General features: G+C 56.8%; 1 protein-coding gene across 2 annotated transcripts in view; it reads left to right on the top strand.

Moving 5' to 3' along the window:
• CSPG4 (chondroitin sulfate proteoglycan 4) overlaps positions 1 to 6,117 on the top strand; it is a 36,628-nt gene extending 30,511 nt beyond the window's left edge. For both annotated transcript variants that reach the window (XM_019751005.2, XM_019751004.2), the window contains exons 9-10: positions 2,963 to 3,146; positions 3,436 to 6,117. In XM_019751005.2, coding sequence (XP_019606564.2) covers positions 2,963 to 3,146; positions 3,436 to 5,270 — 2,019 coding nt within the window. In that variant the 3' untranslated portion in view covers positions 5,271 to 6,117. The remainder of the gene's footprint in view (positions 1 to 2,962; positions 3,147 to 3,435) is intronic.
• Positions 6,118 to 16,204: the final 10,087 nt, after the last annotated feature.

The following is a 16,204-nucleotide window of genomic DNA, read 5'->3' as shown; positions in this document are numbered from 1 at the left end:
TGTCGAGCTGGGAGTGAAGCTGCCATCTGTCCATCATGGCAGCTTCAGGGCTAAGCTGTCCCAGAGCACACCAGAGGCTACCAGTAAACACTCAGACTGCAAGGCTGCTGGCTACCTATGCCAGTGCCAACAGCTAGCACTTAGCATCTCCTCTAAGGGCAGGAGATACCAGGGCAGCCTTGGTTCTCCCTGAAAGTGGAGCAGGTGGGGATCCTTCAGGCCTCAGGAAAGGAGGTGGCTTTAGCGGGGGTGGGAAAAAGTTCCTTGGGTCTCACATCAACATCTCCCAGGCCTGTGTTCTCTGTTCTCCTGGAGCCCTAGCTTCTGCTGTGGCCCTCTTCCTGCCTCCTCCCTACAATGAAATATTCAGCAGACTGGTGGCTGCTGCAGCTGTGCACCCTGAGTCCCAGGGAGCCTTTGTCACCGGATGCCCAGGAAGGGGGAGGGAATGGGACCAGGCCTTCAGAGCCCCTCCCCCACCTCCAGTGCTTTCCCACCCCATACCCCAGCAATCTGCAGAACCAGATTGAATGGCCACCAGGGGGCGGACTAGCAGAGCCACACAGGGAAGCTGAGAGAAGGCGGCATGGCAGGCAGAGACCAGCTTGGGGAAGTGGGCAGGGCAGAACTGGGTGGTGTCTGACATCGCCACTGCCCCACAATACTCTGAGCTGGATGGAACAGGAAACAAGTGTCCCCATTTTGCAGATAGGAAAACTGAGGCTCATAGCGGTCAGGTGACTTTATTCACAGCACATGGCCAGTAAGAGGCAAAGCCAGGACTATGCCTTCTGACTTAGTCCAAGACTTTTTCCACCAGAGGATACTGCTTGCTCCTAGAGCTCAAGGACTCCTCCCCACCTCGCCTGTGATTTGTCCCACCCTCAACCAGACCCCTCCCACCCACAGATGCTCCTTTGCCCAGGCATTCCCTCTCTCATCCCTACTCCCAGTGGTCTCCCTTCCCTTCCTGCTCCCCCTTCAGCCTGGGCCAAAGGTTACAGCGGGCAGCCCTTGCAGGCCACATCTGGCCCCCAGATGTGTTTTATCTGGCCTGCACAATGCATTTAATATTTTTAAATTAATGGTTAACATACAACCTTTAATTACTGGTCACCAAAAAAAATGATTTCTAGTTTCTGAAAAGGCCTGTGTTCTCTCTTTCTGCAATCAGCTGAGAAACCACCACCCCTTTCAACTGAGCTGTGCTCCCCTTGGAACAGGCATTGCTCCCCAGTTCACCAGTCTCCCACACCAGTCAGGTTCCATCTTGAGATTGCGCAAGTCCTGTTTTTCTGAGAGGAGGAAAATAGTTCTGTGTCTCCTAAAAGGGGAAAACAAAAGATAAGCCAAGAAGACACATTTGGATCAGAAGAGAGAAGGAACTCATTTCTTCGTGAAAGTGAAGGCTGTGGGTTTAACGTGCAGGCAGCCCTAGTTCGACGAGCTACTGAGGGGACAGGTGGGAGATGAGGTCGCAGGGATAACAGGGTCACAACGGGATCTCTGTGGTCAAATGGTGGGCTATTACACTATCTGAGCAAAAGTGACATAACCTTACTTTTTAAAGGCTCACTCTCGCTTTATGTTAAGAACAAACCGTGGGGGAGGGGAGCAGGAGCCAAAGTTGGGCCACAGTTAGGTTATCGAAATAATCCAGGCCAGAGATGATGGGGTGTGGGCGGAGGAGGGGAGTTATAAATGATGTCAGAGCCACTGGAGGCACAGAGCTACTGTTCTCCACAGTGGGCGTATGAGAGGCTGGCATGGCTGCAGTCGCACCGCGCATGCGCAGTGTGAGATGCACGCGGAACTGCCCCAGAAGCAGGTGAATGAGAGGCTGGGGTTCAGGAGAAAGCAGTCCAGGCAGGAGATACAAGTAAGGGGGTCATCCACATAGCTGGCACTGAAGACTGAACGAGAATGCGTGAGGCATGCCCGTGGATGGAGAACAGTCTGAAGGCCAAGCCATAGACATATGGGAGAAGAGAAGGCACCAAGAAGGGAGTCTGTGAAGGAGCAACTAGTGAGGTAGGAAGAAAACCAAGACAGCAGGCCATCCTGGAAGAAAGGGGGCCTTAGAGGAGGGGATGCTCACATGAGATAAAAATACTGCTGAGCAGGTAAGATGAGTCCTGAGAACCAACCATCGGATCTAAAACACTGGTGCCCCTGGCAAAGTGCGCTTCAGACAGCGTGGGGCGAGTGTAGGCTATTCTTTTTGGAGTTTTGCTACCGTGTTTCCCCGAAAATAAGACCTAGCCGGACCATCAGCTCTAATGCGTCTTTTGGAGCAAAAATTAATATAAGACCGGGTCAATATAATATAATATAATATAATATAATATAATATAATATAATATAATATAATACTGGGTATAATATAATATTGGGTCTTATATTAATTTTTACTCCAAAAGATACATTAGAGCTGATGGTCCGGCTAGGTCTTATTTTCGGGGAAACGGTACAAAGAACAGTAAGAGGGTGTGGCAAATGTTGGTGGGAAAAGTGAAGTCAAGAGTTTTTTCTTTAAGGTGGAAGAAAGAATACCATGGTTTTGTAATGATGGAAATGGTCCATTTGGGGGGAATTGATGCCATGAGAGAAAGAAGGGACATGGTAGAAGTGTTGTCTTCGGCAGACAAGAGAAACACAGGTAGAGTATTGCTTTCCCCAGAAGCTCAGAGAGGAGATTTGCCCAAGGAGACAGAGCCCAGATTTGACACAGGCATCTGTCTGCAGAGCCCAGCTCTCACTGCAACAGGACTGCCTAGTGGCAACCCACTGAGCCAGTGAGGGTGAGCGAGGGTTACAGACCTAGAGGCAGGCACAGCCAGGAGAGCCTAGAGTGAGGCTGGGCACTGAAGGGTGGTCAGGGGGCGGGTGGAGTGCCCAGTGCCGGCGCCTGGGCACACAGGCTGAAACTGCCTCTTGTCCCAATGATGGGGTCTCCCCACAGGTCTATGCCGGGAATGTTCTCTATGAGCACAAGATGCCCTCCGAGCCCTTCTGGGAGGCCCATGACGCCCTGGAGCTACGTCTAGCCTCACCCCCTGCCCCCGAATTGGCCACCACCCTTGCTGTGGTTGTGTCTTTTGAGGCTGCCTGTCCCCAGCGCCCCAGCCGCCTCTGGAAGAACAAAGGTGAACAACATGACAGGCTGGCAAAGTTAGGGGGACACTGGGAGAGGCCCAGAGAGGAGGGGACCAAGGCCAAGGTCAGCCCCTAGGACCTAGGAGGTTATAGGGAGGATGGGCAGGTAGAGAGGCTTTGAGGTTGGAGGGGACATGTGGTCCTTGTCTTTCTGGGAACTCTGAGCCCCATCCTGGGGTACTCGGTGTGAGGGGGGTGGCAAACCTTGCCTTTGGGGCCCCAATCTGAGGGTCCACTGCTCAGTGGACTGGACCTTCATATCCTGTGTCCCACCCCCAGGTCTCTGGGTCCCCGAAGGCCAGCGGGCCGAGATCACCAGAGCTACCCTCGATGCTTCCAACCTCCTGGCCAGCATTCCATCATCCCAGCGCCCAGAGCACGATGTGCTTTTCCAGATCACGCAGTTCCCCACCAGGGGCCAGCTGCTGGTGTCTGAAGAGCCCCTCCACGCTGGGCAGCCCCACTTCCTGCAGTCCGAGCTGGCCGCAGGACAGTTGGTATATGCCCACGGCGGCGGTGGCACCCAGCAGGATGGCTTCCGCTTCCGTGCCCACCTCCAGGGACCAGCGGGGGCCTCCTTGGCAGGACCCCAGACCTCAGAGGCCTTCTCCATCACGGTGCGGGATGTGAATGAGCGGCCGCCTCGGCCACAGGCCTCCATCCCACTCCAGCTCACCCGAGGCTCCCGTGCCTCCATCTCCCGGGCCCAGCTGAGTGTGGTGGACCCAGATTCGGCTCCCGGGGAGATCGAGTACAAAGTGCAGCGGGCACCCCAAAACGGCTTCCTGAGCCTGGCAGGGGTCAGTGCAGGGCCTGTGAGCCACTTCACGCAGGCTGACGTGGACGCAGGGCGGCTAGCCTTTGTGGCCAATGGGAGCAGTGTGGCTGGCATCTTCCAGCTGAGCGTATCTGATGGGGCCAGTCCACCCCTGCCCATGTCCCTGGCTGTGGACGTCTTGCCGTCCACCATTGAGGTACAGCTACGGGCACCACTAGAGGTGCCACAAGCTGTGGGGCGCTCCTCACTGAGCCAGCAGCAGCTCCTGGTGGTTTCCGACCGGAAGGAGCCAGACGCTGCATACCGCCTCACCCAGGGGCCCTGGTACGGGCGTCTTCTGGTGGGTGGGCAGCCAGCCGCAGCTTTCAGCCAGGTCCAGGTAGACCAGGGTGAAGTGGTCTTTGTTTTCACCAACTTCTCCTCCTCCCATGACAACTTCAGCGTCCTGGCACTGGCCAGGGGTGCCAATGCGTCAGCCACAGTGAACATCACTGTGAGGGCGCTGCTGCATGTGCGGGCAGGCGGGCCGTGGCCCCAGGGTGCCACCCTGCGCCTGGACCCCACTGTCCTAGATGCAGGTGAGTTGGCCAACGTCACAGGCAGTGTGCCCCGTTTCCGGCTCCTGGCCGGACCCCGGCACGGCCGTGTGGTCCGTGTGCCCCAGGCCAGGATGGAGCCCAGAGACAGCCAGCTTGTGGAGCAGTTCACCCAGCAAGACCTTGAGGAAGGAAGCCTGGGGCTGGAGGTGGGCAGGCCAGAAGGTGGGTCCCCCGGCCCTGCAGGCGACAGTCTCACTCTGGAGCTGTGGGCAAGGGGTGTCCCCCCTGCTGTGGCCTGCCTGGATTTTGCCACTGAGCCTTACAATGCATCCCGGCCGTATAGTGTGGCCCTGCTCAGTGTCCCCGAGGCTGCGAGGACAGAAGCAGGGAGACCAGAGAGTGGCACCCCCACAGGCAAGCCTAGCCCAGGGGTCTCCAGCCCCAGGCCCACCGTGGCCAGGGGAGGCTTCCTGGGCTTTCTCGAGGCCAACATGTTCAGCGTCATCATCCCTGTGTGCCTGGTCCTGCTGCTCCTGGCTCTCATCTTGCCCCTGTTCTTCTACCTCCGCAAACGCAACAAGACAGGCAAGCACAACGTCCAGGTGCTGGCAGCCAAGCCCCGCAATGGCCTGGCCAGTGACACGGAGACTTTCCGCAAGGTTGAGCCGGGCCAGGCCATCCCACTGACTACCGTGCCAGGCCAGGGGCCCCCGCCAGGGGGCCATCCCGACCCAGAGCTGCTGCAGTTCTGCCGGACACCCAACCCTGCCCTCAAAAATGGCCAGTACTGGGTGTGAGGCGTGGCCTGGACCCAGACACTGACAGGGCCGGGGACACGCTTACTCAGGCCCAGCCCCACTGCTCCCATGCCCTGAGTGTCCCCAGAGCCAGGCAGACCTGAGGACACCAGTAGTAGAGGGTGCTGGGAGGAAGTTCCAGGGGTCCAGGATAGAGTGGAGTCAGAGCTGCTCTTCCCAGCTCACTCCATGCCTGGAGAACTGCAAGGGCCCAAGGGCAGAAGCAGGCTAGGTGGCAGTCCCCTGCCCTGGAGCTAGTTTGGGCTGTCAAAACCAGAGCAGCCACCTAGGTGGATCAGGACTCTGGGTCCTGGGCCTGTGACCTTGGGTGAGTCACACCTGACCCTGGCTGCTAAGAGGGCAAGGAGAAGAAAGGGAAAGGAGGGACAGATGGGCGTTCCTGGGTGTTCTCTCCAAGCCAGCCTTCCCTTGTCTCTGCCCCAGGGTTGAGAAAGACTTTTCCCCCTGGTCTTTTAGGAAGATGGCATTCCCTGGAGCAGAGGACAGAGGAGAGAGCCCCTCCACTCTCTGGAAGGCATAGCCAGTAGAATATTGAGTTCAGAGTGCAAGGTGGGTGGGTTGCTCTAGGGATGAGCTTATTCAAGGGAGATTGCAAGGAAGCTGTTCAACATGCTGCTGAGCTAGCCAGGGCTGATGGGCCCCCGGGGTGTGGGATCGAGGAGGGTCTGAGGCCGGTTCATTCCCACCTGGATGGGCTGAGGGCTAGGCAAACATGGGTCCATGGCCCTGCAGCAGTCTGAGGCCGCAGGCACTGAGGACTGGGGCAGGCAGTTGGGGACACTTGGCTCCATGGGGCCTAGATAAATGGTGCTTCGGAGGTTCTGGACAGCTGTGTGTTGTTTGTCTCACTGCACTGGGCCCTCGTCCACACCAGCCTGCACTCCCCGGGGGCAGGCCGTCCCACTGGGCTTCAGCCAGCTGGGTGGACAGGACCACACGCGCCCTGAACTTGCACCTCCTGGGCCTTCCAAATCTGTGCCCCCTCTGTGTGGGATGGGACCAAAGCCCCTCGGTTCAGTAGACAGTCTAGGCCCTCTCTAAGGAGCTTCAAGGACAAAAGGAAACCAAGAGATGTTCAGTGTTGCAGCCCTAGATTTCTTAGCTTGAATTCTGGCCTCCAGCTGTCTGTCCCTACCCACCTCAGGAGGTTGGAGCAGCAAAGGTGAGGAGAGTGAGAGGAACCTGGGGACCCCAAGGCTGGGCCCTGGTGCTGAAGGGAGGCAGAGGTTTTGCCATACTCAATGGTTTTCACCAGGAAAATTTCTGCTGGCCTCTACCCTTTCAACAAGAAGACCCAGGCTGCCCCTTCTCAAAGGCAGAGTAAGCAAGCGGCAAACGTTCTGAAAAGCCAGCTATCCCTGCGTGTGGCCGAGAGGCTGTCATTTGGTCAGGGTAGGTTTCGGACACAGGGTCTCCAGAAGGCACTCTACAAGTTGCTGAGGAGCCATCACCCTCCGGCCCTTTCCCTTTGGAGGATCTCCCTGATTCTGGGTGCTAGGGGATACCCTACGCCCTGGGAGTCAGTTGAAGTCCTCCGAAGAAGCATGACAAGTGTCTGAGCACTGGGAGGAAGGCGGGGGAGGGGGAGAGAACTGAGCACAGCAGTGGAGCACCCCAGCCAGCCTCTAGCAGCCGACCTGTGTCTGGGGGCCAGAGTCACCTCTTTCCTCAACATGTGTGACATCTAAACCAGGAACTAGAGCAAGAGAGCACATCCCCTCCTCTGCCCTCCCAGGTTCCCTTGGACGGGCTGACACGACTCGGGCTCCCTGTGGTGTCCTTCACATCCCAGCTTCTGCCCTCCCACAGTCCTGCCGCTCTCTCACAAGCTTTGGCTGGACATCCGGAATCCAGTTGTATTCCTGCTGAAAGGGCCCCCAGAGGACCACAGGGAGACAGAATCAGAGCACGGGAGCAGGTTATCCAGTCACACAGCGAGGCAGACCAGACCCCTAGGCCCAGCCAGCTCTTGTTGCCACACTGAAAAGCCTGCCCTCGAGGGTGGCCAGCACCCATAGGTGGGGACCCCCACAGAAATCCCTCTGCACCCAGAGCTCACAGTGCTGGCCCGGCTTCCTTTCACAAGCCTGGTCTCCAGCATGCTCCAGGCCAGCCTCACAGGGCCCTGCCAGGGGTGTCTCCTTGCCGCTCCCCATGTTCTGCCCTGCCTCTCCCAGGAGCCCAGGGCTGGATCCTCAGGGCCCTGGTATCTGGGGCCAGTCTCCACCCAGGGCAACCAGTTTCCCTGGCAGTGTAAGCTGAGACAAGGGTGACAGACCCACCAGGCAGGATCTGGCCTCGGCTTGGATTTCCCCCAGAGGACTGATGCCGCCCTCTCAGTTCACACAGGCTGGCCTGCCCTGCCCCCAGTGAGCTGGCACGGGCTGACACGACTCGGGCTCCTCTAAGCCTCTGCTGGACAGCAGGCTGGCACCCAGGGCATTGTGCCAGTAGTTCTACCAGGATCTTGCAGATTTCAGATACGCCCCTGCGACTTAAGGGGGTTGCTATCCACTTTACAGAATAACTCACCATCCCCTTCTGTTAAGGAACCAGCTCCTTCCAGGCACTGAGAATAGGAGCCAGCCTGTGTACAGGTGATCAGGACTGTCTGGGAGCCTCTGACCCGCTTTCTCACATGCACGCACACACACTGTGCACTTGTACAAATACCTGTGCGCCTGCAGATCTTCAGATGCATAACAGATAAACACCTGCCCGCATAATACACACGTGCACACACAAACCAGAGACGGGTGCTCCTGGACTGTGGTCCTCCCACAGTCCCAGCAACTGTCCACGCTGAGGTCCAGGATGCCCTGCCCATCCAGGTACCCAAGCTGACATCAGCAGAGCAGGGAAATGCCCCACAGTGGGACTGGTGGTGGTGGAGAAAGTTTGGGGAACAGGGAAGGGGGAGCCAGAGAGGCCTAGATCCCCGGGGCCCAGCTTGGAAGCCCTGCCCACCACCCTAAATGGTTTAGCCTCTTAGATGCTAAAGAAGGGGCTCACTCTGAGCCCCTCTCCTCACTCTAGAATCCCTTTAAGAAAAATTACTATGGCATCTGTGAAACCCACAGAGCTGGAATCATTATCCTCCAATAGGAAGCAGGAAAATGGTCCCCCACCAACATCTCTTCTGGCCAATGGGAATTGCCAGGGATGCTGGCATCTTCCTCTGAGCCATGAAGATTCCGGATCTTAAGGATTGGAGGTGCCTGGGCAGCCCCCCAGAGTCCACTGGTTGGTCTCCCGTTCCTGGCGATATAACATGTAAGGGAGCCCTGCCAAGTAGGTGGAGCCAGGACGGGAACTAGACCTGCGGACCCCTCTCTCCACAGCCCCTGGCCCACCCTAGGTCTTCTCAGATAACACCATCCTTGTGCAGTTACTGCTAGGGTTAGTCAGGCATCGGCAGGGCATTTTGTGCCAAAATTGCTGTGAGAGATGCAAATAGGAACCCAGCCAGCCCTTCCGAAAGAGCCCCAGACCTGCCAGTGAGTAACTACCACACCGTGATGTGTGCCCTAACCAGCGGTGTGAGCTGGCTGACGAGGGGAAGCCCAGAGTGGGAGGGCAGCTGGCCCTGTCTGCTTCCTTCTCTCCTTAGTACTGGGCCTTACCTCCGGGTCACATCTCCATTCTCAGCGCAATGAGGTGCAGTATTTAACTGACAGCTACTGTCAGAAAGGGTGTCAGCTCCTCAGAGGGCCCCCTGTGGCCATTATGACGCCTGGTGGCTTGTGCTGTGTTCCTTCACATTTCAGAGGTCCTAAGAGCGCCTGAAGACAGAAGCAGTCCTTGGTTACATCAACCAGTGACCAAAAGGGGAACTTCTACCCAAGCACAGCATCGCTGGGGTCTGGAGGACCCCCCTGCTCCAACCTGGAGCTGCCAGCTCTGTCAGCCCAGGGCCTGGAGCTAATCCCAAGGCTCCTGTCTGATGCCTGGTGAGGTCACAAGGGCCCATGTGACCATCCTCTGAGTCCTGAAGGCCCAGATTCAGTGAGTTGTCTGTCTTTGCTGCTCGAAATACAATGCATGGACCAGCAGCGCCAGCAGTGCCTGGGAGCTGGTTGTGTGTGTGTGTGTGGGGGGGGGTTGGGGGGGTTCAGGCACAGCCAGAGCTGTGCCACACTCGGCATTTGAACAAGGTCCCAGGTACTCAGCAAAGTGTAAGACACACTGACTTAAGTCCTCCTCCTCCACCTGTGATTGGGGAAACTGAGGCAGCAATCAGGCCAAGATCACACTAAGGCAATGACCCAGCTAGAAGGAGGTCAGACCTTGTGACTCTGTTCCAGGGTTTTGTCTTTCACTTCAATGACAATAGATGTTTACCAAACATCTACTACACACCTAACCCTGGGCTGTCTGTCCTCCCCTACACTCTTTTGAAGTCCGTATATACCCCACACATTTGAGGGGGATAGCGTTCTGATGTAGGGGTCCTGCTCCAGGGGCCTCCAATGAGACAAAGAGGGAAGCAAAGGAAGGCCGGGCCTGCAGCCAGGTGTGATCCAGTGGGGAGGGTCTCCAGGAAGCAGCCCACTTCCACCCTTACCTCCCCAAAACGCTCCCCCTACACTTTACCTTCGGGCCCCACTGTTCCTTCCCTCCCTGGCCCCACCTGAATGGGACCCACCTGCAGAAGGAAGGACAAAGGGAGGTGTCCAGCCAAGGTCACCCGTTAGTGCATCTGTCACCCCCTTGGCAGAGCAACAGTGGCCAGCAGAGAAGAGGGAAGAAGCTGCCTTCGGGCTACCACCCAGGCCTGGTCAGGAAGGAGGGGTTGGGCCTCCAGAGCTCTCCATCCCACAGAGAGTGGGAACAAAAGAGGCTGCCCCACTCACTGTCCCTCCTGCCCCCCAGAATAAATGTCGGCCATGGCCCCCAGCCTGTGTTTTGCCCTAGTACTGGGCGTGCCTTCAGAGCACTCAACTCCCCTCCCCTCCCAGGTTGCTGAGGCCCCAGCACGAATGGCCCCAGCCCTCGGTCCCTTGTAGTAAGCATAGTTCAATGCTGTGTGCTTCTTCAGAGCACTGTCCAGCCTGGCCCAGGGGTAGGTGTCTAGTAGATGTTCAGTAAACATCTATTGCCAGAATATAGTCCCTCCCTTCCCACAAGCCAAGAGGTCTCTTACCACCAATCCCATCCAGACCTCCTTCCTGAGTTGCCAGTTTGATTACCCTAGCTTCCCTCGCCCCCAGCGGTGTTGGCTGGGCTCCCAGTTGCTGTTTTTGCTCCCAGATCCCTTTCAGGGCCTAGGCAGACCTGACCTCAGGCCCTATGTGTCTAAGGAGCAGGTTTAAATGGTCCTTCCCAGACTCTTCAGAGCTCACTACTCTCCCTCCATACTCACCCATGGCTTCCTTCCTTCAGATACCCCAGATCTATCTACTCAGAAAGCCATGGGCTTCTGCCACTTTCACCAAATCATACATGAGAGCCCACCACAGATAGAATCAAGACAGGAGGAGGAGACAGCCCAGAGCTGCCCACTCAGCCTCCTCCTGGCCTGAGTCCCTCCTCAGAATCTCCTGTGCCAGTTGGTCTACCACTGCACTCACCTGATCCAAGCTTTAGGGGCAAGGAGCAGAGCCAAGGGCGCCCCCGTGGCCACCCCACACAGAGGACCCTCCATGCAATCGGGGGCTCAGAGTGCCAACCTTAGAGGGTGACTGTCACAACCCCACAGCACACCTCCTGGAAGCTCAGAGCCCCTCCAGGTGGCAAACACACATCTCTCAGCACTGGGACTCCTGACACCTAGAGAGGCATTGGGGTAAGTGTGGGTGGGCCAGCGATGCCCACATGCTGACCAAGGCAGAGACCTCCAAGAACCAGAGAACAGCGGGGGAGCCCTGTTGGGTCTTGTTGGAGAAAGTGGAGCCTGTTCTGACGGGCTGTTGAGCAAGCAGGCAGGTGGGTGAAGCTGGCAGAGCCTGGGCACTCTTGGAAGGTGGTGATGATGCGTGGAAGGGTCCCTTCTGAGTCAGCCATGGTAAGAGGTTGCCTTGTGCACATGGCATCTAGACAGGCAGCTGGGGCAGAGCCTGTGAACCCCAAGAAGATTCCAGACCTCTGCCCATGATCTGCCCTGAGACCCTCAGAGTCTGGGGACAGAACCCATGAACTGAAGGAGGGAGGGCATGGGTGGTGACCGTCTGCCCAATGAACTCGCGCAGGTCCACCCACCTGTTCTAACTCAGGTGGGATCGTCAAGCCCAGAGAGTAGGAGTCTAGCCCAGGGGAGCTTGCTGCTGGTTTTCTGCCTGGAGCCTCGCTTCTGTCGTCATTTCTGCCCCATTTCCCTTCCCTGCTGGCATCCATGGGACGTGGCCCCAGCTCAGCTTCCATTTCTCTGCCTGAGTTAGGACCTATCAAAACATTGTAACTGACCAAGACTTCTTTTTCAAAGGGTCATTTCTGCGGCAAAGTTCTTAGAACCACACCAGGCACGTAGTAAATGCTCAGTAAACGTTAACCATATGATTAGTGTGGTGATGATGGTGGTTTTTATCGAATTGCCTAGAATATGGGTCTGGCATATTGTAGCTGCTTCACAAATGTTCAAAGTTGATGTTATTACTATTGTTATTATTTATTACAGCCATCACAGTGCCTGGCACATAGTAGGTGCTTAAACAAATGCTTAGTCCTCCTGGAAGGCAAAATACATGCATTCCCCATCTTGAAAAGAGGACCTCAAGGCACTCTCCTTTACTGGGTTCTGGAAAGGAGAGTGAGATGTCCAGCAAGGGGTCAAGTTCGGGTTAGAAGCTGGCAGCCCCCCTCTGACCTCCCCTCCTCCACCCCCACCTATTTTATTCAGAAGACTCTCTCTGAGGCTGGGGTGGTATAGGCAGGGACCATGTGGAGTGGGACCACTTTGGAGGAAGAGGGCAGGATGTAGGGGACAAGCTCAGGACGGGCCAGAACCAAGGGCTTCCTGGAGGAGGAAGCCTGGGCTGTGCCCTGAAGCACAGGGATTGCTGAGGTTAAGGCGGAGCCTATTGAGGAGGAGGCTGGAGCAGACAAGGTCTCAGGATCTGGCTGGGGGGCCCGACCTGACAGGGAGTAGCCTCCGGGAGTAAGCTGGTGCTGGGCTGGACGCATACTCTTCCACCACTGCCCACCTTCCAGGGCCCGTGCTTTAAGATCTGTCTGGTGTGTGTGGGGGGTGGGGGGAGTGCTGAGCCCCTGGGCCAGAACTCTGTGCCCAGCTGCTCCCAGTTTGAATGGCCTTAGTTGTCCAACTACCCAGGGGTCACCCTAGGAGTGTTAGGAGTCAGCCAGGACGGGATACCCCCACCCCTCATACATACATACCCCACACTCCATGCAGCTGATGCCAGCCCAACTTAGCTGGCTTCTGTGCCAAGGAGAGAAGAGGCTGCTCTCTGCCAGTGGGGACGGCACAGCCTCCTGCCAGCCTGAGAATGACAGGGAGGGGCTCTCTGGGCCACCCTGGCCTCAAACCCAGCCCACCAGAGGGTAGAACAGGGACTGGTGCATACCTCCTCCCACCCTTTCACACCCATGCCTTGCTGAGAAAGAGAGAAATGCTCTCTAGAGCAAGTCCTGGATCCTACAGAGGTGGGAGATGACGTCAGGGAGGGAGGACGCCTTCAGCCACCAGCTGCGTGGCAGCACACACGTATTCATGGGCTGCCACGTGTCTGTGCACACAGGCATGTGCAGACCACTGACAGCAGTGGGCCTGTGCAAACCAAAACCTGCACACACAGCCTCCCCGGACGCCCGAGCAGACATCCCGGGCCACCTGCTATGAGCCAGGCACTGTGCCAGGCTCTAGGGACAGACAAACACCAGCTCCCCTGACGGCTGGCTGCCTCTCACAGACAGATACACTTAACACCTAACTTTTGCACAGAAGTATTTGCAGATGAGATTGTGTTATATCTGGAGTTTGCTGGAAACAAGGGACATGTGGGAATAAAACGTTGCCAAGGGTTATGACCTGTTGAAACTGAGGTATGGCACGTGGGTTCCATGTACTGTATTAGGTTCTCTGTTGTTGTGTATGTTTGAGACTTTCCACAACACAAAGTTAAACACATACACATATATAATTGGCAGTTGGTACTAAGTAAACTGAAGAGAAGTAAGGCAGGGTATGAGCACAGAGGACTAGAATGAGAAAGGCTCTTTAGATTGGGTGATCGGGGGGACTTCTCCAAGGAGATGACATTTAAGCAAAGACCTGGATTCACTGAGGTGTGAACCACAAGGTCATCTGGGAGGAAAAGCATTCTAGACAGAGGGGACAGCAAGTGCGAAGGCCCTGAGATGCGAGCGAGCTTGGCCTACGTGAGGACTAACCAGCAGTCCAGTGGGCCTGGAGTTCTGTGACCAAAGGGTACAGGGGTCCCAGGTAAGATCACAGAGAGGCCTGTGGTCTGTGCTAGGAGTTTGGAATCTATCCTACAAATGGCAGGAAGCCCTGGAGATTGAAAGTAGGGGGGGAACATGGTTTGATTTAGAATGTGGGTTTAAAAGATCACTCTCCATCTCCTGCTAAACGGCTGGGGAGCAGGAGAGAGAGCGGAGCAGCTTGGAGGCGGCTGTGATAGCCCAGGCAGCAAGCTGGTGGCTTGCGCCAGGCAGTGAAATGCTGCAATGGGTCAGATTTGGGATCTCTTTTGAGGAGTTAACAAAGTTTTGCTCATGGGTGAGATGTGGAGTGTGAGAAAAACAGAGGAGCTCAGGCTGTGCCTGAGCTTTGGGGTGAGAGGTGTCTTCCAGGCTGGGGAACATATGACTGCAGGCATAGAGGGCCACTGCAAGGACCTGCATTCAGGCATCGGGGCACACAGACAGGGACCCGCTCTGGGAGACCAGGCCAGGCACAGACCCCACCACCCCACTTCTGCCTGCCCCACCCTGCCCCGTCCTCTACAGCTCAGCCTCAGCACTCACAGCACACCCCCTCCCAGCATTTCCCCACTAATTCTCATTCATGCCCATACTGGCTCCTTGAGCAAGGAGGCTCGCTCCTGAGTCAGTTTCTTCTCAGAGACCAGAGCCCGGCCCCTTACCCCGACTCCCTGCCCTTGGTCTCACCTGCCTAGCCCCTCTTCCTTCCGTGACCAGATCCTGCTCCCACCCTGGCCCGAGGCCCCACATGAAACTATCACTCAACTAATATTTGCTTGGTGCCCCCAGCCCAGCCCTCTGCCCTGTCACCCACTGACTGAAGGCCCACAGTCACCTCCACCCAGTTGCCATCACCTGCCCCCCAGCTCCCCATGGCCCCCCATTCCCCGCACTCTTGCATTCACTCAGCAGGACGTCTGCCCTGACCCTGCGTAGCCTGCCCGCCATGGACAGGCAGCCTGGTGCTGTGGGAAGGGCACTGCTCAACGAGCAGGCAGACCTCAGCCCCACTCGCCATCCAGCAGTTAGCTGCTCCGCCTCACATAGGTGACTCAGTACCTCTGAGCTTCCATCTGTTAGAAAATGTTGGCAATAGTTCTCACCTTTCAGACTGTTGTGGGCAATGAGATAATTCGTGGGAGGCTCTCAGCCCAAGGCCCAGCACGTGGCAGCCACTCAGCAGTAACTGTTATGCACTCATGCCCTGCTGGCCTGTATGGCTTTGAGGACGCAGCCCACCTGAAACAGCGACAATGCCCACACTCGTGAACTCATGTCCCTGTGTAATCACGATAACCATCGCCTGAGTGAATGTGGGGGAAACTGAGACTGAGTGGTGACCTTGCCTGAGGTTCTCCAGTGAATCCATCTGGGGAGGCCTGAGGTGTGAGCCTGGCCTCTTACCTCTTGGGCCATGCTATGCTGTGTGCATGGTATATGTGACAGCTAGTGGCCCCCCGGACCCCTTCTGTCCTGGACTGACAAATACTGTGACAGGAAGCCCCAAGGAGTCTGCTCCCATGGAAACAGGGTGGCAACACGGGGCAAGGATCAAGGTCTGGGGGTGGTTGGGAGCATGGTCCCAGGCCCGGCCCTGCCATCTACCCACTGTGTGACCTTGACAGGCTTACCCAGTCAGTTTTCTCACCTATGGGGTGGGGCACCCATATTCTTGGCCGAGGGCAGATCTAAGCTTCTGCTCTGAGGCTGAGCACTTGCTCTGTGCTGGCACTGTCTGGCTTTGCTCATGTAACCCTCCTAACCCCCTGAAACTCCTGTTACAAATGGAGGCATGAGAGCAGGGCGCAGTCAAGAAACATTCCTACAAGTGTATGCAGGGCAGGATTTGCACTCAGGCCCAGCCACTAGGGTCCTGCCTCGGGGTAAAGGGAGGAAAGGAGTCAGGGGGTTTGCTGCTGGGGTCAGCGGGTCTGTCTAGTGGAGCCGTCTACTCCCGCGACCCAAAGCCTTCCTGCCACAGCCGCAGCACGGGGGCTTGGATCAGACCAGAAGTCTCCAGATGCTTCCAGGCTCTAACCAGCCTCCAACTGCTCTCTCAGGCATCAGCCATTTGCTTCCCAGCACAGTGGCCCAGGCCTGGGTACCGTCTCACATCGGCCTTGACAGCTCCAGCACCTGCCTCGCTGGGTCCCATCTCCTGGTATCTTGCACGCCGGGTCTCTATGAAATACTAACCACTCCGTGTCCAGCAGGGCGCTGCCTGCACTGGGAGAGGGCAGTAGAAGCCTCAGCCCTCAGGTGACAGCGGGTTGCACAATGTCTCTAAGCAGCCCCCAGACCTCCTTTGCTTGAGCGTGAGGGGGGAGCTATGCAATGATGACAAGCCCCAGAGCGGATCGCACGCCACAGAACCATCCTTGAGGTTCCTTGAGCCCCACAAGGTACGGGGCAGTTGAGGGAGCCAAGTGCCAAAACAGAGAAACGGCCAGACCCAGAAGTCCTCAGGGCGGGAAGGCGGGAGGTGGGGGAAGATGACCAGAGAAGAGGCAAAA

This window comes from Rhinolophus sinicus, linkage group LG03 (genome assembly GCF_036562045.2).
Source record: "Rhinolophus sinicus isolate RSC01 linkage group LG03, ASM3656204v1, whole genome shotgun sequence".
Lineage (NCBI taxonomy): Eukaryota > Metazoa > Chordata > Mammalia > Chiroptera > Rhinolophidae > Rhinolophus > Rhinolophus sinicus.
The sequence above is the reverse complement of the archived record's forward strand: the minus strand, read 5'-3'. Positions and strand labels throughout refer to the sequence as shown.